The sequence below is a fragment of the Hemiscyllium ocellatum genome, chromosome 9, assembly GCF_020745735.1.
Source record: "Hemiscyllium ocellatum isolate sHemOce1 chromosome 9, sHemOce1.pat.X.cur, whole genome shotgun sequence".
In the NCBI taxonomy this organism is placed as follows: domain Eukaryota; kingdom Metazoa; phylum Chordata; class Chondrichthyes; order Orectolobiformes; family Hemiscylliidae; genus Hemiscyllium; species Hemiscyllium ocellatum.
Genome location: NC_083409.1, coordinates 43,175,318 through 43,202,747, shown reverse-complemented (window position 1 = coordinate 43,202,747; position 27,430 = coordinate 43,175,318). Strand labels below are relative to the sequence as shown.

Here is a 27,430-nt window from a genome sequence, read left to right as displayed (position 1 = left end):
AGCCAATTTTCAATATTAAATCATGAGAACTTCCTTTAAAAGTGGGAAAGCTTTGAAGGAATGATTGGTGCACCTTTTATTCTTCAACAAAAATACGGCAATTTGTGAAATGAGCGTCACAATTATTAGACATCTAAACATTTAATTCTCTGTTGGGAAATCTGCTTTATAGGTAAGGCTGACGCTATGTGCTAATTTAAAGATAGTTTGTTTTAAATGCAACAGCTGCTAAATTGATTTTGTACTGAATTTCCAGCTGTTGAAAATTAAGGTGCCTCATGTGAAGAATTCAAATTTATTGTCTGTCTTTTATTGTGGAATATAAAGACACTTTCTGATCAGGGTTGTCTTAGCTGTAGATCAGAATGATTTGAATTGGCAAGTGTTCTGCCTTTTGTATTATATGGCACATGCATCAGATTATAATTGAATACTGTCAAATATGCTTAGGGGCACAACATTGTGTATAATTGCTGCAGGAGATTTGTTTTGATTTCATTGAACTGAACGGATTTTTGGCTACCATGTACTTGTGTGGATAGTTAGTGAGGTTAAGACCAAACTGATGGGCTTCACAAAATTTTAAAATTGGATTTTAAAATTTACTGCTCTGACGAATACTAATTATTTCACAAAATAAAATGAAATGGATGTCTTTTATTTACGAGAGCATTAATAATCATAATTGTGCCAAGTTGCCCATTTATAATAAGCTTGTTGGTGCAGTAGATATTTTACAAAAGGATTATAAGCATCGTGATCAGAACTCAAAAGAATTGAATTGCATATATAAATACATAATGAAGTTATTGTGTTTAAACACTAGAATACATACAGTATTATATGCCAGTCTTCCAAATTCACTGGGGACTGGTGAAGTGTTCTGGGGATTACATTTCTGGCAAGGTTTATGTTGCTGTTTACACAAATTAAGCTAGTCATGACTATTCAGAAATTGAGATTAAAATGTTATTGGCTAGAGACTACATTGTATGTGTTGTAAATAGTGGGGGCATGGTGGAAGAGGGAGAAACAATTGAACCATTCATAAAAATCCATGTTAGCTTCTGTAGTCCCCATTTCCTGCACTAAAGAACTGTTACTGAAAGAACTGAACGAACTGGAAGTGCAGACTGATTTTTGCACCTTTCATTTTTTCCTCTAGTCCATAATTGAATGATGAAAATAAGTGTAAGCATTTCCCCATATTTTGTGATGAACAAGACATAAATAATTCAGTTGCATAATATTTATGCTTGAAATATCCATCCTTCATTCAAAGATGGGCAACTGATAATGCTAATCCTTAATATGTAGACAGCATGTTTTTCAGAAGCCACCTATCATGTTATACATAGAAACCAATGAGGGAGTTGTCAATGCAGTATTGCAATGGGAACACTGCATCAGAATCCGTCATTAAATTGATCACTTGGTAGTCCTTATCCAGATGCAGTTTTACAGTTCCGTTTATTACAGCAGAGTTGCTGTTTACAGGATAACCCATATTCGGCAGCAGTACTTCCACAAGCCTGGTTTCGTGAGATGGGAGCAATTATTTGTCACTTAACTTGCCTGTTCTGCATAATGTAAAGACAGTAATTGCTACAGGAAATCACATATTTACAAATAAAATCCTTCTACAAAAGCAGGCCTTGTTAACAGTTATCCATCTCAATTGTATTTTGCGTGCCAAAGAAGCATTACTTCACAAATTATCATATTTTCCATTAAATGCAAATGTGTGTTTTGCGTGCACTCTTGGCTTGCACTATGTTACATGTGAAAGTTTTTCGCAGATGTGAAGTCATTCTGAAATAAATAACACTCAATTTTTTTAGTTATTTCCATCATATCCTGATTACACAAAACAAAAGTAATATTTAATGTATCCTATGTTTTTTTGTAAATGCTCAAACCTTTTGCATATGTGTCAGTTGCTTCCATTTATCTCATTGGTTTAAAACATGGCCTAAAAAATGATTAAAGGTGATTTCCCTTTTCCCTCTTGCTTTGTGATTATCTTTCATTTCCTGCACAGAATCATTTTCCTCTTGCCAATGATGGCAGAATAGAGGTGAGACACTTATGACGCAAGGTTTTATAAGTAAGCAGGGTACACTCCATGGCACATAGTAATGTTTACCAAGCTATCCTATTCTTGATTTTTAGTGTGTATGTTCTGAACATAAATACTTCCTTCAACATGTAAAGTTTGTTGTTTCTTTCTTCCCCAGTGCCCCAATGCCCTATCTTGTTGGAGTTCACTTGAGCTTAATGGATGTAAGTTGCATGTTTTTGCTATTTTTAGTAACCTGTGCTGACTTGTAGTGTAAAGATCTTATTACACAGCTTAAATGGCAAACAGCGCAAGAAGTTACTGAATGTCAGTGTCACAGTGTACTGATGTTGTTGCAGTCTTAGTTATAAAAGTTGAAAACGTGATCAATTAATACAATAAACGGATGAAAAATGGACAAATCACAGGAATATTTTTGAGATATTTGGGAAAAGAGAGGAAATATTTCAATTAGAGGAAATAAGTTTGTTAAACAGTAGGTATTGCTTAGTATTTAGTCATTCAGCTAAATGTTTTGACGATGAGATTTTCAAAGTATATACAGTTTGCGAAAGTGCTGCCTATTGGTAAGATAAGGAACAGTGCATCCAGCAATGTTTTCTTTCTGGAGTCCTTTGAGATTCATTTAAAGATTTATACAGTTGAAATTGTGTACAAAAATGAATTGGCAATGAAGTCAGTGATATGAATCAATATCTAACTTTTCACACGAAGTTAAACGCAGCAAAGATGATTATTTCTTGAAACCCTAATTGATACTTAAGTCTTAAAAGAGTGTCCTAATGTTAGTAGTTGGGTTGGTGTTAAATATGCAAAACTTCCTCTAGATTCACAAAAGATTTCATTTGCATGTAAAGTAGCAAATATAACCATTCTATTCAAGAAGGGAGGGAGGCAGTAAACAGACAACGATAGATCAGACAGCTTGACATCTGTTGTGGGGAAGACATTTGAACCGATTATAAGAAATTATAGCCACACACTTAGGAAAAGTTAAGGTGATTGGGAAGAAGCAGCATGATTTTTTTTAAGAGAAATGATATTTAATGAATTTATTGCCATTCTTTGAAAGACTAATGTGGAATTTGGATAATAGGGAGTCCGTAAATGTACTACGCCACATAAATGTTATTGCAGAAAATAAAACCTCATGGTGTAGAAGGTAACATATTATCATGGATAGAAGATGTGGCTGGCAGAAATCTGAGAGTATGCATAAATTGATCTTTGTCTAATTGGCAGGATGTGATGAGTGGTGTCCCATGACGGTCTGTGCTGGGCTCAACTGTTCATAATATACATCAATGACTTGTAAGAGAACAGAGAAGGTATGGTAGCTAAATTCCCAGACCACACCAAGATGGGTATGAAATGATGTTGGGAAGAAGATAATAGGAAATTGCAGATAGATAGCAATAGAGAGAGTGATGGGCAAAAATCTGGCAGATGGAGTACAATGATGGAAGATGTGAAGTAGTTCACTTTGACAGGCAGTATAAAGATGCAGTGTATTACGTAAGTAGAAGGTAACTGCAAAATTTTAAGGTGTAGAGGAGTCTAGATGTTCTGCTTTATCAATTGGAAAATGTTACTATGCGAATACAGCAAGTAATCAAAAAGCCTAATGGATGCTAGTATTTATTAGAAGAGGAATTGAACATAAACGTCAGGATGTTATAGGTCACTTATACACATCAAGGTGAGACCACATTTCGAACACTGTCTGGTTTTGGATTCCTTATTTAAGGAAGAATGTGAATGCATTGAAGGCAGTTCAGAACAGGCTTGCTAGCTTGGACAGCTGGACTTGTTTCCATGGGAGTTTCAAAGAGTGAGAGGTAACTTGATTGAAGCGTTATAAGATTGAAGCATTATAAGATCCTGAATGATCTTCACAAGGTAGACATGGCAAGGATGTTTCTTTTAGTTGCTGAGTCTAGAATCAGGGGACACTATTTCAGGACAGAGGGGAGGAAAAATTCTTCACTTAGTGTAGGGTGAAACTTTGGAATTCTCTGCCCTAGAAATTGGTGGGAATTGGATCATTGAATATTGTTAAGATAGAGTTGGATAGATTCCTGTTTGGCAGCAGATTCAAAGATCATCCAGGGTAGATGGGAATGTGGAAATCAAAACACAAATGGAATAGTTGTGGTACCATTGAATGGCAGAGTAAGGTCGAGAATGGTTGTGTTCAGAATGGGATGGTTATGTTTGTTATTAGCAGCAAATACTCATGTTATCTTTAGCGGAATTAGACAATTATTTTGATACTGTCTATACTTTCATTTGTGAAATTGTGTTCTTCATGTAAATCTGATGGAAAATATAACTACAGGGAACTGAGAAATATGGTGCTTGAGGCCCTGGAATTTCACTTTATGGAATAGATTCAAGCCAGCTCCATTTGTTGACTTTTTAGGGATCTGTGCAAAATATATTTTGATTGCTTCATTTACTAGTTGGCAGGAACCAGGATGGACAATGGAGGAAATCGGTGGGAGAAAGAAATTTGTCTCGGAGAGTATATTCTGAGACTGATACTGGACTGTGTGATGATGTCAGAGGAAAGAGGAATGTCCTTGGCATCTGGCTGTGCTGTAACTGAGCTGGAAATGTCCGCTGCTAGTAGTGGATGCCTGAAGTGTGATAAACTCCAATTTCCAGTCATGACCGTCCCGGGCCTTGTTGAATCAAAACCACCATGCTACATTTCGCTGAGACGAATTGAGAGCACAATATTTGCTGCGAACATCTTGAGGAAAGAATCTCAAGTTTTTAAAAAAAAGTCCCTTTCTCAAATGCATATGTTGCATTCCTAAAACTATAACATCTGGGGAAATTTTAATCTTGTGCTCATTTCACCACAGATTTGCCAGTTAAAGCTAGCATGCATCTTAAATTGAACCACTGTGGGAGAACAAGCCAGTCCAGCTCAGTCCTTGATAAAACCCCACCTTAGCATCGTCTGTATTCTACCCAGAGTAAAAATGTGTTGCCTGGAGTTGAGGACTTAATCAGCACTCGTTGTGGCAATGTCAGTAGGAGGGGTGGTGGTATAGTGGTAATGTCATGGACTGATCATCCAGAACCGTAGATTAATATTCTGGTGACGTAAGTTCAAATCTCTCCCAGCAGATGGTGAGACGTGAATAAAACTCTGGCATACAAAAAAAAATGGCAATCATGTAAAAATACATCTGGTTCACTAATGTGAAAGTCCATAATAGAAGGAAATCTGTTGTCCTTATCTGATCTGGCCAAAGGTAGCCCCCAGACCCACAGCAACATGGCTGATTCTTAACTGCCTTCCAGCATTTATTGCCCATCCTTAATTGCCCAGAGGATAGTTAAGAGTCAGCATATTGCTGCAGATCTGGGGTCACACGTAAGCCAGACTAGATAAGGATGACAGATGTCCTTCCACAATATTTAAGAGGTGCCTTCTGTAGAAGCACAACTGGAAAGTAAAGGCATTTCAGAGTCAATGCAGTTGCAGGTTAAAGGGAAGAGCTTTACTTATGCAGAGGACACGGTTGCGTTACAGTTTTGTCCAAAATAGGGCTTATGCTCGAAACGTCGAATTCTCTATTCCTGAGATGCTGCCTAACCTGCTGTGCTTTGACCAGCAACACATTTGCAGCTCCAAAATACTGTGACCTATTAAATCATGCAATTTGTTATGATAACGTGGAAGGAACTTCATGGTGCTGGTATTACTACTGCCACCAATTAATCTGTATCTGCTGAACCTGCAGCAAAGCAAATGCTGCTCTGTGCTGAATGTTGTCAAAGTTAATTTTATTCCAATAACTCCTGAAAATTAAGATTTAATTAAGATTTAATTGTAGACATGTATTTCAAATGTACGCTGGCTTTAACTTCTGCATAAGTTCTGTTTTATGCACGGACTTCTCAAATTTTAAAAAGAAATGGCTGTACACATGACTTTGAGAAGACTGTTGACAGAAGTGAAACAAGTAAAAGTTGTGTTTATCTTCATTAATTATGAAAATCTCAAAATAGTATGAAATACTTTAGATTTCGCAACCTTTTGTAGCTCCTGTGTCACTGGAATTTTTTTTAAACTGAAATGACTCAAGCCATCAGAAGTATTTGGTTTGACTTTTGCAACATACGTACATAGATCCCAGAAAGGAGCTGGACATACAACTTTTCTTTTGGATAACAAAGTCACTATGAATCAATCTGCTAAACAGTGAGCCTTTCGTGTAGTTTAGTAGTTAGCAGGGAGATTGTGCTGAATCTACTTAAGATAAACCTCAACTTGAATGTTCTGTACTGTTCTGGTTTCCACATTGCAGAAAAGAGATGAATGCATTGGCAGTCGTGCAGAAAGAGGTTTACAAGCTTGATTCCCGTGATGAGAAACTTCTGCTCTGAAGATGGATTGAAGAAGTTGGGATTGTTTACCACAAGAGGGGGAAGCTGAGGGGAGATTTAATGGAATTTTTACAGAATGATAAATGGTCTGCACAGAGTAGATAGGGAAAAAAAGTTCCTGCTTGTAGAAGGATAGAGAACCAGCAGCTACAGTTTCAAAGTGTCTTGCAAAAGTAGCAAATGTGAGGTAGAACAAAATTTTTTGACATGGTGAGTAGTTAGGGTCTGGAATGCACTGCCTGGAAGAGTGGTGGAATCAGGTTTAATTTGAACCTTCAAGAGGGAGATGAATGATTGTTTCGACTTCAACAACGTGTAGGGTTGAGGAAAAGGCAGGAGGTTGGCACTACGATAAGATGTTCAGGGAGCCAGTGTAGATACAGTAGACTGAATAGCCCCTTGCACTGTAACTATTCTGTGATCAGCACACTGACAAAGAACTGGCCGTCTACTCTTTCTTCTTTCCCAAGGACATTGGAGCTCAGTTCTGTATAAAATTTAGACCTTCAAGGGCTACAAAGGTAGCTATCATTGCACTGTTGTTCTTTCTTAGAATCTTTAATCATTCCAGAATCTCTTTTCCATCCTTTCAGGTGATTTAAGATTTTTTTTTTGCTGTTTCCCTCCAAACCTTTCCTAATTATGTACCTGTCCGGATATCTTTTAAATGTTGTAATTGTACTCACCTCCACCACTTCCTCTTCCTCTTGCAGCTCATTTTGTATACATACCACCCTCTCTGTGAAAACAAATACCCCTGAGGTCCCTTTAAATCATTCTCCTCTCACCTTAAACATATGCCCTCTAGTTTTGGACCCCCACCCAGGTAAAAGAGGTTAGCTATTCAGTCTGTCTATTCCCCTTATTATTTCATAAATCTCCATTTATGCTCCTCAGTCTCCTATGCTCCCGTGAAAAAAGTCTCAGTCTTTTCCGCCTCTCCTTACACTCAAAGCCTCCAATCTCAGTAACATCCTTGTAAACCTCTTTTTTAACACGCTTTCCAGTTTATTAACATCCTTTCTATAGCATGACCAGAATTCTACACAGTACTCCAAATGTGGCCTCACCAACGTCTTGTGTACAGCTGTAACATGACATCCCAACTCCTGGACTCGATACTGTGACCGATGAAACCAAACATGGCAAATGTCTTCTTCACCACCGTGTGACACCACTTTCAAGGAACTATGCACCCTGCCACCCCAACCTTGATCTCTTTGTTTGACAACACTCCCCAGAACCCTACCATCAACTGTGTAAGTCCTGTCATGGATCGCCTCCCCAAAATGCAACACCTCGCTTTTATCTAATTTATACTCCACCTGCCATCTCTCGGTCCATTGGCCCAGTTGATCAAGATCCTGGTAAACTTTTTCACTGTCCACTTTGTGTTACTGTTGCAACTGGAGAAATTAGTTTCCTGGGTTTCTTTCACAAATTCAGCTGTCAACTGTGTCACCTAACTTTTTGAATCCTGTAGCAAACAGAAGAAAATAGATTATCAAACAAAAAATCAAATTTTCTGTACACCTGAGAATATTGAAGTCTGTTTTCCAACTTTGGAAAACTAAGTGGATGATCTTTCATCATACAAACAAATGTAGGAATTCGGGGCAGAAGTAAAGTCTCCCCCACCATCGAAGATGATCATGGCTGATCTGACTATTCCACAATCCTGCCTAGCTCTGATAAATGGTCACCCTTTATCGTTTCAAGAATTGACCTGTGTCCAAATTAGAAATACACAAAAGTTCCACTTCTGTCATTTTTGTGGAAGATTTCCAAGGACTCAGGCCTCTGAAATAAATTTTCTCTTAGACTCTGTCTTAAATGGGTATTTTTAAGTAGTGATCTCTATGTAGATTCTCCTGCAAGAGAATCCTTTCTGCAATTTTCCCCTCCCACTGTCAGTTCCTCTCCAACCCTAAACAGCTCCCAAATTCTGGAGGCTCAATGGCCTCTTGCTGTTTGATGTGGAGAACAGTGCCAATCCCTTCATTATACTGACCCTGACTTTCCTCATTGCTCCCCACACTTGAATGATTTCCAGAATGCCATGGTCAGCTTTGCACTCCCACACTGCAGCCAACCTCTCATTTGATCAAGGTGAAATTCAGACCTATTGGACAATTGCAAAGGCTGAACTTGTTGTATTCCTTCATCATGTGTCCCTTTGGCAGCATCACTCATAGTCACACTCTTCCCTTTCCTGACCATTGACCAAATAAAAGGCATTATTCTTGTGACTATCTCCTAGAATAAAACGTCCATGTAAATTTGCCCCTCCCTGTGTATTACAATGTCTGTTGCTCTGGCCTCAGCCAAAGTTGCTCACGCTGCACACACTTATTTGCAAATTTCACTGGAATCCAGGAGCTCCCACATTCTGCAGTATCACATGGGCTGCAACCTTTATTTATCTTGATTAAATAATCAATTACATGATTAATTATTGCATAAATTGATGTCTCTCTCACTGCCACTTACTGGTTTAAATTAAACTTTAGAATCTTATCAACCTCACCAGTTAAGGATAAGTAATGAAATAACTTGTTCCTTACTTCCTTTCTGCGAGAGCTTCTTAACTAATTATAAACTACTTAGTTCCAGTTTTCTTAATTTCAGCATTTTACACAGTCTCCAGCAGCAGTTATTCCCCAAATGATTCAACTCACAAATTTCCTTTAATGTTCCAGGTTGCTTTAGTTTTCCAACTCTGTATATTTCTCCTTCACTGGTCCATTCATCTCCTGCAGCTCTGCCTCTGTCCAGTGCTGTCCTCAAATGAAAATGGTGTAAGCCATATGTTCCCCACGCTATTTTTATCCATTCCCTGCTTTGTGTATGTCCTGGATGCATTCCTCTCCTCTAAGATAAATAATATCTTGGCCCACAATCTTTATTCATTCTTGGGATGTGGTTGTTACTGATACAACACCATTTATTGCCTATTCTTAGGTTAACTTTGGATAACAGGTGAAATTAAATGAATCAGTTGAGGTTTTACAAGAATCTGTTTGCTTTTATGGTTATCTGTTCTGGTACAAGCCAGTATCTCAATTTGCTGCAGTTGCTTATCCAGTACTACAACTATTGGTATTAAAGTTATTTGTGTTTAGGAAGCTATATACTAGTTAGCTTGATATCGGTCATGGGGAAGGTGTTGAGTTTATCATTGAAGAGATTATAACCGTGCACTTAGAAAACTCAAGCTAATTGAAGAGAGTCACATGATTTCATCACAATTTCATCACAGTCGAAGAAGTAACATTCACAGGAGATGAACGGGAGCCTGTAAACATGCTATGCTTGGATTTCCATCGGGCATTTGATAAAGTGCCACATCAAAGGTCATTGCAGAAAATAACTAATGGTACAGGGAGTAACATAATTGCATGGATAGAAGGTTGGCTGGCTGACAGAAGTCAGAGAGTGTGCATACATGAGTCGTCTCATTTTCAGGATGTGACAAGTGGAGTGACGCAGGGATCTTTGCTGGGACTTCAATGTTTTACAATTTACGGTAATAACTTAGATAACGGGAGTAAAGGCATGATACCTCAATTCACAGGTGACACCAAGAGAAGGAGGGAAGTATGTTATTAAGAAGACATATAGAAGTTGCAGACAAATATAGAAACATTATCAATGGACAAATATGGAGATGGAATATGATGTGGAAAAATTTGCAGTTGTTCACTTGGCAGCAAGTATAAAAAAGCAGAGTATTACTTGAAAGGAGAATGGCAGCAAAATTCCAAGGGTACAGAAGCAAACAAAACTATTAAAAGTTAGCACTGGGTATAGCGCGTGGTCAAAACAGTTTATGGAATGCTACTTTTTATCATGGAAGGGATTAAACTCAAAAATAAGTTATGCTTCATTTATGCAGTATATTGGTGAGGCCACACCCTGAGCAATGTATGCAGTTTTGGTTTCCTAATTTTAGGAAGAATGTAAATATATTGGAGGCAGTTCAGGGAGGTTTACTCAATGGAATGAGTGCATTCGAGACATTCTGAACTTGTTTCTACTGGAGTTTAGCACAGCGAGGTGTGTCTTGATTGAAATGTTCAAGATCCTGAATAGTTTCGAAAAGATTGAGGGTGTTATTTCTTGTGGGTCTGCTCAGAACAGGGGGGCACTGTTTAAACTTTAGAGGGCAGAGGTGAGGAGAGATCTCTGTGGAACTCTGTACCTCACAAGGCAGTAGAGATCAAGTATTTTGAAGGCAGATGTTCTTGTTAGGTAGGGAAATGGTGAGCTCTCAGGAGCAGACAGGAATGTGGAATTAGAAACCCAATGGATTAGCCATTATCTTATTGAATGGCAGAGTAGATACAAGGATCCAAATGGTCTACTTCTGTTCCTAAGTTTCTGGTGTTTTTGATCTTCTTTGGACTCTATTTTATGATTTTGCAACATCCCTGTAATATTAAGATCCAGAACAGTACTGCAGTCTTTGTGAGGTGCCGCTTTCAGAATCCTTAGCTATCTAGTGATTTTATTTGTTTTCTTCCCATTCCCTCAAAGACACTAAATTGATGACATCAGCAAGTAGGCAGCTCCAATCACTTTTCTACTGTCTGAATCTTTTATATCTGGTATCCCTGCCACCTACCATATTCTGTTGCATCTTGTTTAGATCCTTTTGAGTTACTACACATTGATTCACGCCATTAGCTACCGAGTCTCATTTGTTATTACTTGTAAGCTTGGCAGTGTTTTGTTGTTCAACCTATTTATATACGTTACCGAAACAACAGTCCCTGTTCCAACCATTGCAGGACTTGATGGTAGCCCACTTCTATTCTGACATCTCTGAATGCATCTCACTCCTTGACTGTCAATCTGACAGCAGTGAATATTTCAACACACTTAATTAAATATCCTTATTAATCAGTGCGTTATGTTGGCAACATGAAAGTTCACAAATATCACTTCTCTGATCTTCATCCATCATGTCCGTAAGTTCCTCTTTGTATTAAAAGACATTAACTGAGATGTTGGTTAATTACAATGAACTTTTAAAGCTGTCATCAGAACAGAAGTAAGTTGTTCAGAAACTTAAGACATAGCTAATCTGTACTCAACTCCATTTGCCAGCTTGGATTCCTATCCCTTGGTGCCCTCATCCAGTACTTATCTATTCATTTCAATGGGGAAAGGCATATGATTTAACCCCTTTGACTTTGCACACTACACCCTTAGAGCAGCAGCCTGCTCAGTGAGTTGATTCACACCTTCAGCCAACTCAGTACTGTGCAGGGAAACTGATAGAGCTGAGAGCTGTTTTTTCACCTTTGTCTTCCCTAAAGCACTCTGTTATAAATTTACTTCTGATTAAAGGGGTTTCCAATCTGTTCCATTTTATACCCTGATTTTAACTCTGCCATGCTACTGCAATTTCAATGACCACTGAATAATGAATAAGTATTTTTATCCCTCACTTATTTTCATACTCCATCTGTACTGGTAAATAATCCTTTTGCACCTTATTTTTGTCCCCAACATATGTACTGAACAACAACAGTTTTTAGTTCTCTAAGTTCTGTTTGTGCTGCTACTCAACTTTAATCAGTGTTCCCGTGTGACCGTATTCAGAGCTTCAAATTTGTAAACTTGCCTTCACTCCAAATGTTGACTGCTGTGCTGAATCAAGTTGAGAGTCCATGATTTAGGCAACCAACATTTGATTTTTAACATCTCTTCAAATACATAGATACCGACTATGTGGATGTGACTTCAGACCTTTGGTGCAGAACAACTCATAAGCAGTATTACCGTCATGAGGCACATAAATAGAGACAGACTGCCTCCATATAGGCACTTGATTGTTGGATATCTGGTCCTCTGAGAAAGCATTGTGGGCTGATGACATAAAAATACTTCACAACCACAACATCAAGTACCTTATTTTTTTAAAACAATACCATTATATTTACAACCGTGCTGAACATTTTCTCTCCCCCTTTCAACAGAAGGTGAAGAATAAAGCTGATGAAGATGTAATCATATTAAACGTAGATACAAACACACTGGAAACACCATTTGATGACCTTCACAACCTACCAAGTGAAGTGGTAAGTCAAAATGTGACTGTGTGCTTTTACAAATTTATTAGCTCTTTGTCATGTTGAAATCTTTCCTTTTGTAATCACAGATTAGAAGACATAAGGGGTTGGGGGTGAGCCGGACCTAGTCTGCTGTTTTCCATCCTGTGAAAATCAGGAACCGCAAATTGACTTTTACAAAAGCGAAATTATTTTCGTGATTTTGACTGTGGCTGAGGAGAGGTTTTGAACAGTGCAGCCAATCGGAAATGAAGTTCATGATCAGAAAGATATCTGCATTCATTAGCTGTAGCTTTTTAAAAATGTAAGCCTCTTCATCTTATACTTAATCATTAAATTACAAAGTATGCATTTCTGTCTGCCTAGTGGCATTTCTTTCCGAAGTATGAGTTGAGTTGTGAAGGCAGCGAGAAGAAGGGAGCCAATTATCAGCTCCTGTTTCCCTGCCACCTGCCAGTTCTTTTTCCTCTAATTAATGTTCAGATGGCACTGGTCAATATTATAAGAAATATTTTTACAGTTGGGGTCACAAAATTGATCCTTTGATCTTCACTATGCTGAAACATTTGTTTCCGCGAATTATTAGTTTTCCGGTGCATTTTAATTTTCTTGTCTTCTGACAGGCGTTTTCATCGGAAACACATTATTTGTTTTAAAACTGACTGCTCTCTGTTGCTTATTTTTGTTTTGGAAGAAACTGACAATTTCAAACGTGTACTCCAGTAGGAAGAGGTAGTTAAAAGAAAGGTCTTGTATTTGCCAATGAAGTTTGATAAATGAGGTGTTGGCTGCATCTCTCCTTTGATCTTGCATTGCTTTTCCTGATTACTAATGCTTCAGGGTGCTTAGTATTCCATGTTTTAATTTAAGCAAGCTACAAACAATATAGCACCAACATTCTATGAATTATGGCGTGCCCATTTCCAAACATCCACCATGTTGTTTTCTCTGCAATTGCCAAGTAACTTGGTAATCAACCAGGATCATTTATGTCCAGTGTTTTGATTACATTGGTTTCTCTTGTGCCTTCTGGTCTCTTTAATCCACCCCCACTGGCAGAAAAGGTAATTGTAAAAATATTATGAGTTGGACTCCTGTTGATTTGCGTAAAGCTGCTACAAGATATGTTTAGTTACATGTGAGTTCATGTCACAAGGCTTTTAGACCATATGGAGTCTATTATTAGGTCAGTTTTTGTATTGGTCTCAGTTGTCATAAAGGTCAGTGGGTCACAGTTGTCCTGAATTACTGAAGTGTTTTCAAGTAGACTTTCTGATATGGTGTGTGCTGTCATTTTCATAATGATCTCTTGTCAGATGCTCGCACATAATATTTAAGAGTTATTGCCTATTAGATATGTTAGTTTTGCTCATAGCGATGCTACTTTGAAAAACACTGTGGATTTCCAGATGGAAACATAATTCCCGTTTTTGCCCTCTGGCAAAGTGTTTATTTGTGTTCCTGCTGAAATATTGCTGTGGCCACGTAGATTTATAATGTACAGAGCGAATTTTGATTTGTTAATTTTTTTGTTGCATTAATAAGCCTGCTAACAAAGGATTTGCGCTGTTATTAAAGGTAATATTACCACTTCTAGTGTGCAGAATGGAACTCTGATAAAATGAATTTTATGGAAATTTCCTGTTAGTTGCAGGTTTTTCAGGCCTCCTCACTTGTACCACTGTGTATTCCCTTGGTTGGCAGTTTGTAATAGCCATTTCTGCAGCCTCGCTGCAGGGAGTGGGCTGTGGCCATAATAACTTAAAGAAAAATAGTTTGCTTCCACTATAATTCATGACTATTCGTTCTGATTGCTTAATGATTTGTTGAGGGATGGGAAATGCAAACCCACTTATCCTTGCCACTGAGGCACTGCACGTTTTGGTGTTTTCCATGAAACAAAACTCTTCTGGCTTGGCAATTTCCTCTGTGGTCATTGCTGAATGAGGTGATGATGCATAGGAAAAATTCACTTGTTCATGATTTCACCAAATCATCAAGAATGTTCTGACAACTCAGTAAACTTTCCCCTTTAAAACTCCTTGAAGTTAATCGCGTGCACTGCTGTTACTTGGTGTCCTTTCTGATTTAGCTTCATAGAATTTAGTCGAGTCTGCATATTTTCTGGGAAGAGATGGAGAGCCGCACATGCTCTTAAGAGGCAGCACCTTTTCAATCTTAATCTGAGGTGTTGTCAGATATTCTGTGATGAGTCTCTTAAAATTTTTGTAAAACCTAGTATCTGCTGAGAATCTATTCTCAATTTCGTGGAGTTAAGGTGCATCCAGGATTCCAATTTTCATACCCCTACAACAGCCTCACATCCTATGTCTAAAATGTTCTGAAAAAAATCTGGAATGGGTCTATGCCATTGAATGCGAACAGTAATGATTAGAACAGCGTGTAGTGAACTTAGCAGTGATTTTCTTTTGTAATCGAAATCCAACACACAATGCGTAAGGTGATAGCACCTCTGGGAAAAAAAAGTAAAAGATGTTAGTTAGCTGCTTCACATGAAACTATTTACCACGTAAGTGAACCTGCCAACAAACCAAACTCAATTTGTCATATTTGTACATAACTAAATTACACAAATTGCATGATTCCAGTATGCAAGATAGCACAGACAAACAGAAAAGTCACCTTGCAGTCAAATAGTTGCAGTGGTGTGCTCTTGACTATATACACAGATCAACTTGGATTGTAGTGATCAAGTCTTCCAACAGATTTATCCAGTAAGGTAATCATGAACTCTTTACTGATCCCTGGAATTTCCTTCTCTTGAGATTTTTGTTTTGCTGATCAAGTTGATGTCTTCAATTAAGATCTTCCCCCAAAATTCAGTACAGTTTGTTTTTCTGGCTGACCAACTAACAAGTTAACATATGTCAGAAATATTCTTGCAATATTGAATCTAACTACTGATATGATTTCCATTTAGACCGATGACTATCGGGAAGAAATTAGAATTCCCATTTGCCAGCTGGAAAGATGATACAAGATTTTACTATTTAAGATATTTACTTGAACAAAGGACTAAATGCTAAATGTCCAGTTGATGAAACACTATTTTTGTAGATTATCCAAGTAGTATTTTAAATCACAGAACAGAACTTCACTTTTTTGTTCCACAATTGAAACATACTTTTTAGTTGCATTTTACTTTGTTCTCTCAAAGTATTAAGTTCTCTTGAAACCGTGCTAATGTGATTTTTATCTCGAGAGGATGTTCTCCTTTCTTTACCTGCGCCCTTTTAATTTCAGAACTTTTAGTTTCACAATGAAGTTAGTTTATTCTCACATAGATTCCTCTTCTAGCACAAGCTAGACAAATCTTCCAGCCTTGTTTGAACTCTGTGAAATATGTCCTTTCAATCTAAGCATTAGCTCACATCTACATTCCTGTGTGATTAAAGCAAAGCATCTTTCTGTCTTTAGCTGTTCTCCTGCTCTGGCATCTTGGCAGATGAACTTTCACTAAGTGTTTTCATGGATATCTTATATCCTTTCCCTTTTAATATCTATTCCATGATAATATAAACCGCAGGGGCCTTCTATCCAGGAAGAAATGTTAATGAGCTAACCTTGACGCCCCCAACAGTCCTTTTATCTTTTAAGTAAATGGATAATTTAAAGCACAACAGCTTACAATGCAACTTTCTCTCATGTTTATGGAATTTGAAGACTTTTACTCTTTCCCTTGTCAGTACACTGGCTGCTGCCATTGTCTCTAAGTATAACCATCCACTTCCAAGTAAAACAATCTGGCTCTCCTTTGGTCTTTAGTAATCAAACCACTCAGGCTTGTTGTCAGGCAACCTTCAGAACACAACTTCTTTAAAGTAATTGAACACCCAAAACAAAATCACCTTTTGAATCATAGTCATAACACTGTGAAAAATCTGACAAATATGGTCATTTGATCTCTCTGCCTGGAATGGCTTCCAAAAGCAGGCTTTACCAAAAGAACATCGGAGAAATCATCAATCAAACCAAAATGATTTCAATAGTCCCAGATTCAAAAGACCCTTACCCTGATCACCACGACCTTAGGAGAAGGGGGAGGTTGAGAAAGAAGGTCCATTATGGTAACCCCAGCTGGTGTGGGAATTGAACCCACACTGTTGGAGTCACTAGCCAGTAGATTTGATTCAAATGACTACAACTTGTTAAGGTTTTTAGCGTGTACTAGTTTGAAAATTACTGTGTTCAGAGGAACATAAAAAGAAGCTAGTTGCACTCCTCTTTCTGATGGTTATGAAGTTCCAGAGGGATCTGTGGTGTTGTCTGCCTTCCTACCTCATAGTCAAAGGAGTCATAAACCAAACAAACATATTGCCTCAAGTGAAAGCTGCTGAACATCATGGGATAGTTTTCAGATGAAGCAGCATCAGAGGAGCAGGAGAGTCAACGTTTCAGGTCAGAACCTTTCATAAAGACTCACTGTCTCCATAGTTTTCAGGTGGGAAGTTTAAGCAGTGTACCATCTCGACAATTTGCCTTTGTTTACTGCCTCTTGACTGTTTCAATCGGACTGTTATAACTTTGAAAAATAGTGGAGTGGATGTGGAAAGATGGCTTTTAATATTACAAATGCGGTCAAATGTAACTTGAAGAAAAATTTTCAATGCCACATGGCCACTGATAATATGGCCATTTTTATTGGTAACAGTTCTGACCAAAGGAGCATTGTTTTGCTATTGGGACATTCTGAGGCAGAATATACAATACATTTTGAAAGTTCCAATTTGGCTTTGGGGTGCAATTTTTAAATCATTTGAGTTACCAATAAAATCATTATACCTGTCTGTTGTGAAATCTAGGAAGCTTTTCCTTTCTTATAGTGAAAGAAGCTTCATTTGATACAATAGGTATTGTTTTGTTGCACCCATGAAATAAGACTGAAGGATATTGATGTTTAATTGCTTGATGGTTTCCAGAATGAAGCCACCGTCGAGTGTCAATTAAAGGAGCATGGAGAATTTAGTGAATTTGTATGTTCTTTAACCTTTCTTGCCACAGCAATATAGATTATGTACTTCACAACTTGTGCTGAAGTTAATTGAAAAAAACTTAATGAGCCTTAGTATATGCAGTCAGAGCATTAAATGAATTGAATTTCTAGACTTTCATCTGTAGCAATCAAGCCTTGATGTAAATTGAAAAGATCATAGCTATTGGGAAAAGACCTATATTGTAAAGTCCTTTCTGCATAGATTATGAACATCATAACTCAATGATTTTTCCATAAAAATATGGCTATAATTGGACCCTATGGGGGTCCATTTCTTTGATCAGATCACAGTAACTGTGACTTTACACTGAAAAATGTCACTGCTGTAAAGGTTTATCACCTGTAGAGCTTAGTTTTCTCTGATGCCTTGTACTGTGCTGGTTATCTTTATTAAAAGAAGTATAATGAGTAATTAGACAGCAATCATTATTTAAAGCAGAAAAGGAAATTGTGTTCAATATTTTAACAACAATAGGTATGTCTTCTAATTACCCTTCTCTTGTGTTTGATACTGTTGTCATTTTGCTCTCAATACCATATATTTCATTTTTTAGCATGCAATTTGGTTCTTAATTATATTTTCCTAGTGGAAATTTGGTCTTTTTTTTATTATGCAGCAGGTGTTTCTTGCAATTAACTGATCTCTATTACATTTCTACTTTGCTGTCATCTGAATAATTTCAAGGCTTTTTGAAGAAAAGATTGTATCTCTGGAGTTATGCTTACAGCAAGGAATTTATGCTGAGCAGTACACTGAGCAATAAGAAATTGCATTTGATGAAAGGAAATTTTCACTGGGTCTGGATATTGTCATATTTGCCACTCTCTTGATATCATGGCAAGTGTACAACTCTTGAAAGTCCATTTTCATTCATAAGTCTTGAGGAAACTGTCCTACTATTTTCTATATTCTTATCAATACATATACATTATATATCTAGGAACTGAGAGGCAGGTGTTCTGAAAAGTATTAGAGCTTGCACACTGATATTGTGCATGACCTTTAGAATTTGTTCTCTTGAACAGATATGAATTTCATGTTTTCTTCTTTTGTGTAGGTCTCATCCTTGAAATACAAACTGAAGAAGCAGTCAACAGCTACTGGTGATGGGGTAGCAAGGGCTTTTCTTAAGGCACAGGCAGCACTATTTGGCTCCTATAGAGATGCACTCCGTTATAAACCTGTAAGTATTTCAAGAATCTTTATTTTTCTATGACTATAACACATATTACACAAGCAAGTATTGGTCTCCATGACTTTCTTATGTACGTTTTTCTCTCCTGCTGTTAACTCATGTTTAGAGTTCAGTATAGATTTTATCATTCTCACTTGTTCTCACTGTCTTCAATCTGCAGCTGTGAAAACAGAATTATCTATTCTGCTAGCTTCTGCTGTTGTCATCTGCTGCCTTTTGTGACTGGCTAGAGATTTGTCTTGACCGATACCTGACAAACCTTTCAATTTTCACAATTATTAAGATGCCATTTTCTTTTTGCTTGTGAAGTAACTGAAGAAAGCTATTTTGACATGTTTAATTATCAGATAGACCTTGTGTTCAATACTTGACCCTATTCTACAATGGTACAAGGCTTCCTCTTAATCAGACTTGTGTACTATTCTATAAAAGTGTAGACCTCTGAGCCTCATCTAAATTGTTGGGTAAGTGTTGCAGACTTTGAAAGATGGTTAAGGGATGATCTATTTCAGCATGATCTTGTGTGAAAGAAAGTGGTTTCTTTAATGAGCTTGACAATCTGGTGAACAGAGATGGAGGCAGTATAAGTTCTTTTCATCAAGGTTTCAAGAAGGCACTCGATGCTGAGGCTTAATGCATTAATTGATTAAATGCTTGGCTGTGGGGGAGATGGCAAAATATTGCTCGTTTCCTTTGTGTTCTTTCCAGTCCATAGGAGAACAAAGTTACGATTTTAATCAGGGATGGATGTAAGGTTTCACTGCATCTGAAAAGTCAGCCTGCAAAGTCAAGTAATATGCCCTCTGATTTGAATTTATCAGGAAATATACTAATTTTTGTATCTCATGAAGCTGAAGTCATGTCTGAATTTAGCTTCACCAAGAAAGTTTGGATAACTAGGTAGGTTCCAATGCATGGTGAGAAAACTTGATACAACATATGGAGCTCCAAGAAAATGAGGAAAACAATATTTGTTAACTTACAACAAGATGAATGTATTACAAATCAGAACTGCTAAGTCTGGGTTATGACTTCTGCTAATTGAAGAGAGAGCCCTGATAAAACAACTTATGTAAAGAATTCCCACATTATTGCCAATCATTTTTCACTGTAATTACAAAGTAAATTACACAGAATTTTATGAATGCATAAGAAATCTTTTTTTATCTTCAATGAACATTGCTGTAGTCCATGAAGAATAATGTGAATTTATTTGAAATTTGTTCTCAATGTATCATATTTCCTACTGCTCCTGTTTGGACCTTTGTGTGTAGATTCCTTTGTGATTGTTATCTCATACTAATTTTTGGTAACTAGGTGAAACTGCATTTTCAAGCAGTTTGGCTTTACATTTTGAGTTTCTCTTTCTTCCTCAGACATTTGTTGCCCTTCAATACAGTCAGTCCTTCTATAACTCAATGGTTACTTTCTTGTGCAACCCCACGTTATAGAAAAATCGCACTTAGACACAGTGCTAAGTGTTGACGATGTAATTATGTAATAGCCAACACACATTTTAAAAGCACGGGCTTTAGAAACAATGTCCCCAATTTGCCAATCATTTTATAGCAAATTCATGTTGACGAAACACATGCGTTATAACTGAAGAACCTGTATCCGAACCAGAAATATAACCTTTATTGTTGAATGCTGGCAGGCTATGCAGATGTTGGAAGCATTACAACTAAACATATTGGTGTTCTCATTTTCCATTTAAAACTTGTATTCTATCCCTGCACATGCATGTCTGGATTCTCCCTTGTATCTGAGATTCCCGACACAATTTGTTTTTGCCCCAAACCAAGGAAGCAATTGTTGACATGCGATGGTGTTGCAGCCACAGGTCGTTGACCATCCTCCAGGACTAGTATGGTCTGTGTGGCTCAACTATTCACAGGATAAACCCTTTGTGATTTGGACAACTGAATTTTGTGTACATATATTTTAATAATAAATGTATTTACAGAATTAATTATGGAAAGCAGCTATCAGGTGGAGGGGTTGTGGAGATTTTTGTGGCGAGGGGGTTACCAGATAACTTAGGGGATTGCTGGGGGAGGGATGCTATCCTTTAATGCTTGGTGGGGACAGTATCACCACATATAATGTCCATTGAAGAGAAAGATAGAAGAATTGTAACATACTCTGCCAGTTAAAACTGGATCGAAGTATATTAATATCAAATAAGCTCTAGCCACTGTACTCTTACAATTCTGTAACCATTTTACCACTATGATTTTCTTAAAGCAGTTGAGACTGTTTTTGAGTCTAGTAGGAGCCTTGTGAGTACATGTAAATTAGGATACAGTGATGTACATAGGGTCCTACTGGCATTTTAATTGCTGTTAGGCCATTGAGCCGACTATCTCACATTACTGAAGATCACATGGGGTGGGGTAATGTATAAGCATGGATAAAGGGTTAACTAGCTAACAGAAAGCAGGATAAATGTGCATTTTTCATTTGGTAAGATGGTAACTAGTGGATTGTCACAGGGCTCAGACTATTTATAATCTACGTTAATAACTTGGATGCAGAATTAGAAAGTACAACAGCCGATTAGTCATTGACCTGATGATACTAAAGTAGGTGGGAAAGTAAATTGCAAAGAAGAAATAAGAAATTTATAAATGGAACTGGATAGGTTAGACAGGAGAAAGTGAGGACTGCAGATGCTGGAGATCAGAGCTGAAAAATGTGTTGCTGGAAAAGCCCAGCAGGTCAGGCAGCATCCAAGGAGCAGGAGAATTGACGTTTCGGGCATAAGCCCTTCTTCCTGAAGAAGGGCTTATGCCCGAAACGTCGATTCTCCTGCTCCTTGGATGCTGCCTGACCTGCTGTGCTTTTCCAGCAACATATTTTTCAGCTCTGGATAGGTTAGATGAATGGATCACAACCTGAAGAAATTTAACTTGGATCAATGTGAGAGGAATAGAAAGGCAACTTAGCGTCAAAATAGAGAGAAACTTCAGAGTGCTTCAATGCAAAGGCATCTGAGAGTCCTTGAGCATGTATCACCAAAAAATGAGCAAGCAGATAAGAAGAAGGGCAAATTATATTTTGGCATGTATTGCTGAAGGAAAAGAGTTTGAAAGTAGAGAAGTATTCCTGCAACCATACAGGGCAATAGTGAGACGACACCTGAGTATTGTGTATAATTTTGGTCCTCTTACTTGAGGAGGAATGTTATTGCATTGGAGGCCATTCGGATGAGGTTCACAAGATTTGAGACCAGAGATGGGGGGTTTGTTTGAAGAATAGAGATTAAGACCATAAGACATAGGAGTGGAAGTAATGGCATTCGGCCCATCGAGTCCACTTCTCCATTTAATCGTGGCTGATGGGCATTTCAACTCCACTTACCCGCATTCTTCCCGTAGCCCTTAATTCCTTGTGACATCAAGAATTTATCAATCTCTGCCTTGAAGACATTTAGCATCCCGGCCTCCACTGCACTCTGCGGCAATGAATTCCACAGGCCCACCACTCTCTGGCTGAAGAAATGTCTCCACATTTCTGTTCTGAATGAACCCCCTCTAATTCTAAGGCTGTGTCCACAGGTTCTAGTGTCCTCGCCTAACAGAAACAATTTCCTAGCGTCCACCCTTTCCAAGCCATGTATTATCTTGTAAGTTTCTATTAGATCTCCCCTTAACCTTCTAAACTCCAATGAGTACAATCCCAGGATCCTCAGCCGTTCCTTGTATGTTAGACCTATCATTCCAGGGATCATCCGTGTGAATCTCCGCTGGACATGCTCCAGTGCCAGTATGGCCTTCCTGAGGTATGGGGCCCAAAACTGGACACAGTACTCCAAATGGGGCCTAACCAGAGCTTTATGAAGTCTCAGTAGCACATTGCTGCTTTTATATTCCAACCCTCTTGAGATAAATGACAACATTGCATTCGCTTTCTTAATCACAGACTCAATCTGCATGTTTACCTTTAGAGAATCCTTGACTAGCACTCCCAAATCCCTTTGTACTTTGGCGTTATGAATTTTCTCACCATTTAGAAAGTAGTCCATGCTTGTATTCTTCTTTCCAAAGTGCAAGACCTCGCATTTGCTCTCATTGAACTTCATCAGCCATTTCTTGGACCACTCTCCCAAACTGGGCGGCACGGTGGCACAGTGGTTAGCACTGCTGCCTCACAGCGCCTGAGACCCGGGTTCAATTCCCGACTCAGGCGACTGACTGTGTGGAGTTTGCATGTTCTCCCCGTGTCTGCGTGGGTTTCCTCCGGGTGCTCCGGTTTCCTCCCACAGTCCAAAGATGTGCGGGTCAGGTGAATTGGCCATGCTAAATTGCCCATAGTGTTAGGTAATGGGGTAAATGTAGGGGTATGGGTGGGTTTCGCTTCGGCGGGTCGGTGTGGACTTGTTGGGCCGAAGGGCCTGTTTCCATACTGTAAGTAATCTAATCTAATCTAATCTGTCTAGATCCTTCTGCAGCCTCCCCACCTCCTCAGTGCTACCTGCCTGTCCACCTATCTTCGTATTACTGACAAACGTTGCTAGAATGTCCCCAGTCCCTTCATCCAGAACATTAATATATAACGTTAATGATTGATCAGTTTAAGCCAATGCTGCCTGGAGTTTAGAAGAAGGAGAGGAGATCTCATTCAGGTATATAAGAGGCTAAAGGGAATTGAAACAAATGGAGAAAGGATGTTTCCCTGTGGTGCAATCTAGAATAAAAGGTCATAGTTTTAGGATATGGTGCAGCAGATTTAAAACAGAAATGAGGAAAAATTACATCCCTCAAAGGGTCACAAATCTGTACAATTCACAGATTCATGTGGTGGATGCTGGGACGTTGTGTAACTTTTTAAGGAGGAGTAGACAGATTTTTAATTAGTAATGGGTTGAAGGGTTATGGACAGTGGAAGAAAGTAGACTTGAGGCCAAGATGAGGTCAGTCAGGATCAAATAGCTGAGCAGGAATTGCCTACACCTGCTCCTCGTTCTCATGTACTCAGTCAGACCTGGCAGGCAAGGAGTTGAGACTTTTGAAGTGAAGTGTAGAAATTTTAATTGTGAGGGACATTTGGACCTTCCCTGTCCTGCGCATGACTCTATATCCTGTTTCCTAAACTACCTGCAAATTCCCTTTCAACGACTTATCAGGTGCTGCAGAGTGACGGTCTGATGGCAGTCTCTGAGGTCCAGCCTCAAGCAGGCAGTGCACTGTGTGATGTTATTCAGACTCCCACATTAAAATGGGCCATGCCTCTTCCTGCATTTTTTCTGATGGACAAACCTACATCCAGTTGCACAAATGTCCTGAGTGTTTTTTAAAAAATCAACTAATGATGCCAGGTTGATACTGTTGCGAACAGGTAGGAACCATATACCTTTGTATTGTGCATCTCAAGTATTACGGCCTTTGGAGAACAAGGGAGAAAGAATGCAGATTATTGAAAGTCGCTAGTTTTTAACTGAAAAATGGAATTGTAGTTGCCAGAATAGTAGAGTCATCTTGTTTTATTATGCAGTCCATTTTTTCTTAACCCAATGGATGAAATTAATGTCATCTCACATATTGAGCAAAACACATAAAATGCATGAAGCACAAAGGTAATTATGTTACCTGTACTTCCAGTTTCCACTTAGAAATTTAACTTTAACATCGAGTGGAGATTGACAGTTCAAAATCTTGTTACCTAGTTCCAGATCAAGGCCCTTTTGCATTAGCTTTACTTAGAGCAAAGCAGGCAGAGTTTTATCCAACTGTATATATGCAGTTCTGGCCACCAGATTGTAGGAAGGATGTGGATGCATTGGAGAGAGTGTCGAAGCAGTTTACAAGAGTGATTCCAGGGATTTGAGGATAGATTGCAGAAGTTGGGATTGTTCTCGTCAGAGAGAAGAAGGCGCAGAGGAGATCAGGTAGAGGTTTTCGAAATCATGAGCAGGCTGGATAGAGTCAGCAGGAAGGAAATGTTCCCACTTGTAAAACGAACAAGGAGAAGAGGGCATAGATTTAAAGTGATGTGCAAAAGCAGCAAAGATGAAGTGAGGTAGAACAACTGGTTTGGGTCTGGAGTGCACTGCCTGCAAGTAGAGTGGAGGCAGTTGAGTTGAGACATTCAAGACAACATTGGATGATTGTTCTGGCACGGGGCAATGGTGTTCATTTTAAGGCTAGTGCAGGCATGATGGGCCGAATGGCTGCCTCCTATGCCATATCACTAGTGTAATTCCATGCAACTGAGCACCCCATGAAGGTTCCCTCCTGGGAGAAAGTCAGGACTGCAGATGTTGGAGAGTCAGAGTCGGAAAGTGCGGTGCTGGAAAAGCACACAAGGTCAGCCAGCATCTGAGGAACAGGAGAGTCAAGATTTCAGGCCTATGCCCTTCGTTAGGAATATTCCCTCCTGCCTTAGCATGTAAAGTGTAGAGCTGGGACTTGCTTTTCGGAATTAAGGGAGATCTGAAAGAAATTGTTCTGATGGTTTCTGATTTTCCATGGGTTTCAGTTTGGTCCAGGTTGATTACTTTGAGAACAAAGGGACCGTTGACTGACCAAGATGCATTATCCAGCCTTAATCTGCCCTATCCTCATTTAATGGTATTCTTACTTATCCAAACATTCTTCTTTCGCCTCAGCCAATCTGGGCAGACACTCAGGAACGTCTTATCCAATCCCACTCTGTTTTTCCCACTTCTGTTGCTCCTTCAAGACCAATCATAAACTCCATTTCATTGTCCAAGTCACTGAAATTCGTGTGGCCTTGAATGAGATTGGGGGTGTCAATTGCTGTGAATTTAATGTTCTGAAAACACACTGGGCCATGTTCAATGCTGCTTTAAATGTTTATATGCTGCGTATGGTGAGAATATTAGTCTATGCAGGCGTGAATCCAAATGATGAGAACACAGCATGCTGTATCAATGCATCACACAACTTTATCTTGTTTCTCCCATTATAGTGTTCCATTAAATACACTGAAAGTTTTAATGGTCCTACAGTGGGTTTGTTTGAGCATGTTGATTTTCAGCACTCATTTTTACTCAAGGGAAGTGGGTTTGATTGCAAACCTTTGTTATCTCAAATTTAGAAGCGGACAAAATACTAACTGTGGTTTGCTTTTAATGATTTTCTTTTTAATAACCTGATCTGCAGTTCAGAGTTTGTACTGACAACATTTTAGTATTCCTCAATGGGAAAAGAAGTCATGTTTAATAGCTGTTGGCAGCAGCTATTCCCAGTGCTATTAACTGCCAGTACTCTGAAACACAGCCAAAGAATGTATCCATTTGTATCAGAATGTTACAACATGTAAAGTTTTCATCCTTTCAAAGATTAAAGGGGCATTGTCTGTGTTCATAAGACTGACACACTTCAAACTTGAATGTTTCCATTTTGAGGATCAGAGTCAGCTGTCTTTGATAAAGCTGTCTAGATTTTATAGGGAGAAAGGAATATGATTTTTTTAAAAAAGTCATATTTTCAAAGCTTTCTATTTAGGACTATTTTAATCCACTTATTGCAATAAGTGTTTTGTTGAGAATTCTTAAGTCTACAGCTTTGTTTTTAACGTGTGCCATCGAATTTCTGAAAAATGATTGTTAATCATAATAGTTTACAAGTCGTTTATAATGATTAATTTATATATTGCATTGTTGAAATAAAGTATAAGGTTAAGTTGATATTAAACTACTTTGACATCAAAGTGTTTCCACATTAGAAGTGCCTTATCGCTATAATAAGTTCATACCGCAATGCTACTGAATACCAATCTGTTAGTAATAAGACTGAATAAACTCATTGGTAGTCAACTGCATCAATAGCCTCATCACTGTTAGCAGTGTGAATTCAAGACTTCTTTGGTCCCTATCAGCTTCTTGTTCTGTGTACCCATGCACAAGATTATTAAAGACATTCTAGCTGCATCCATTTTTCAAACAAATTTGTATGCTCATGCCACTGTAAAGTATCTTAGAGATGTACAGCACAGAAACAGACCCTTCAATCCAACTCGTCCATGCCAACCAGATATCCTAAATTAATCTAGTCCATTTACCAGCACCTATCCCTCGGAACCATATTCATAATCCCATCCAGATGCCTTTTAAATGTTGTAATTGTACCACTTCCAACGTGTCCTCTGGCAGCTGATTCCATACGCACACCACCCTTTGCATGAAAAAGTTGCCCATAGCTCCCTTTTATATCTTGCCCCCCGCACCCTAAATCTACGCCTTCTAGTTCTGGACTCCCCCAACCCAGGGAAAAGACCTTGTCTATTTACACTATCTATGCCCTTCTTGATTTTATAAACTTCTACAAGATCACCCCTCAGCTCCAAAGCTCCAGGGAAAACAGTCCTAGCATATTCAGCCTCTCCCTATAGCTCAAAACTTCCAATGTTGGCAACATTCTGTGAAACTTGAAAGGGTTCAGAAAAAATTAACAAGGATGTTGCCAGGGTTGGAGGATTGAGCTATAAGGAGAGGCTGAACAAGCTGGGGCTGTTTTCCCTGGAGCGTCGGAGGCTGAGGGGTGACCTTATAGAGGTTTACAAAATTATGAGGGGCATGGATCGGATAAATAGCCAAAGTCTTTTTCCTGGGGTGGGGGATAGGCTTAGGGTGAGAGGGAAAAGATATAAAAGAGATCTAAGGGGCAACTTTTTCACACGAGGGTGGTACATG

General features: G+C 38.5%; 1 protein-coding gene and 1 long non-coding RNA gene across 4 annotated transcripts in view; one reads left to right on the top strand and one right to left on the bottom strand.

The window, feature by feature from the left end:
• The window catches only part of LOC132818985 (uncharacterized), a 39,555-nt gene extending 30,302 nt beyond the window's left edge, over positions 1-9,253 (bottom strand). Inside the window, exons 1-2 of the long non-coding RNA XR_009645037.1 lie at positions 9,163-9,253; positions 7,810-7,961 (exon numbers count right to left, since the gene is read on the bottom strand). This is a non-coding gene — a long non-coding RNA (uncharacterized LOC132818985). The remainder of the gene's footprint in view (positions 1-7,809; positions 7,962-9,162) is intronic.
• dennd1b (DENN/MADD domain containing 1B) overlaps positions 1-27,430 on the top strand; it is a 289,551-nt gene that overhangs the window by 195,150 nt on the left and 66,971 nt on the right. For all 3 annotated transcript variants that reach the window (XR_009645036.1, XM_060830181.1, XM_060830180.1), the window contains 3 exons: positions 2,238-2,283; positions 12,469-12,570; positions 18,634-18,759. Coding sequence is in view for 2 of the 3 variants with exons in the window: in XM_060830181.1 (XP_060686164.1) it covers positions 2,238-2,283; positions 12,469-12,570; positions 18,634-18,759 (274 nt within the window). In the remaining variant the exon portion in view is untranslated. The remainder of the gene's footprint in view (positions 1-2,237; positions 2,284-12,468; positions 12,571-18,633; positions 18,760-27,430) is intronic.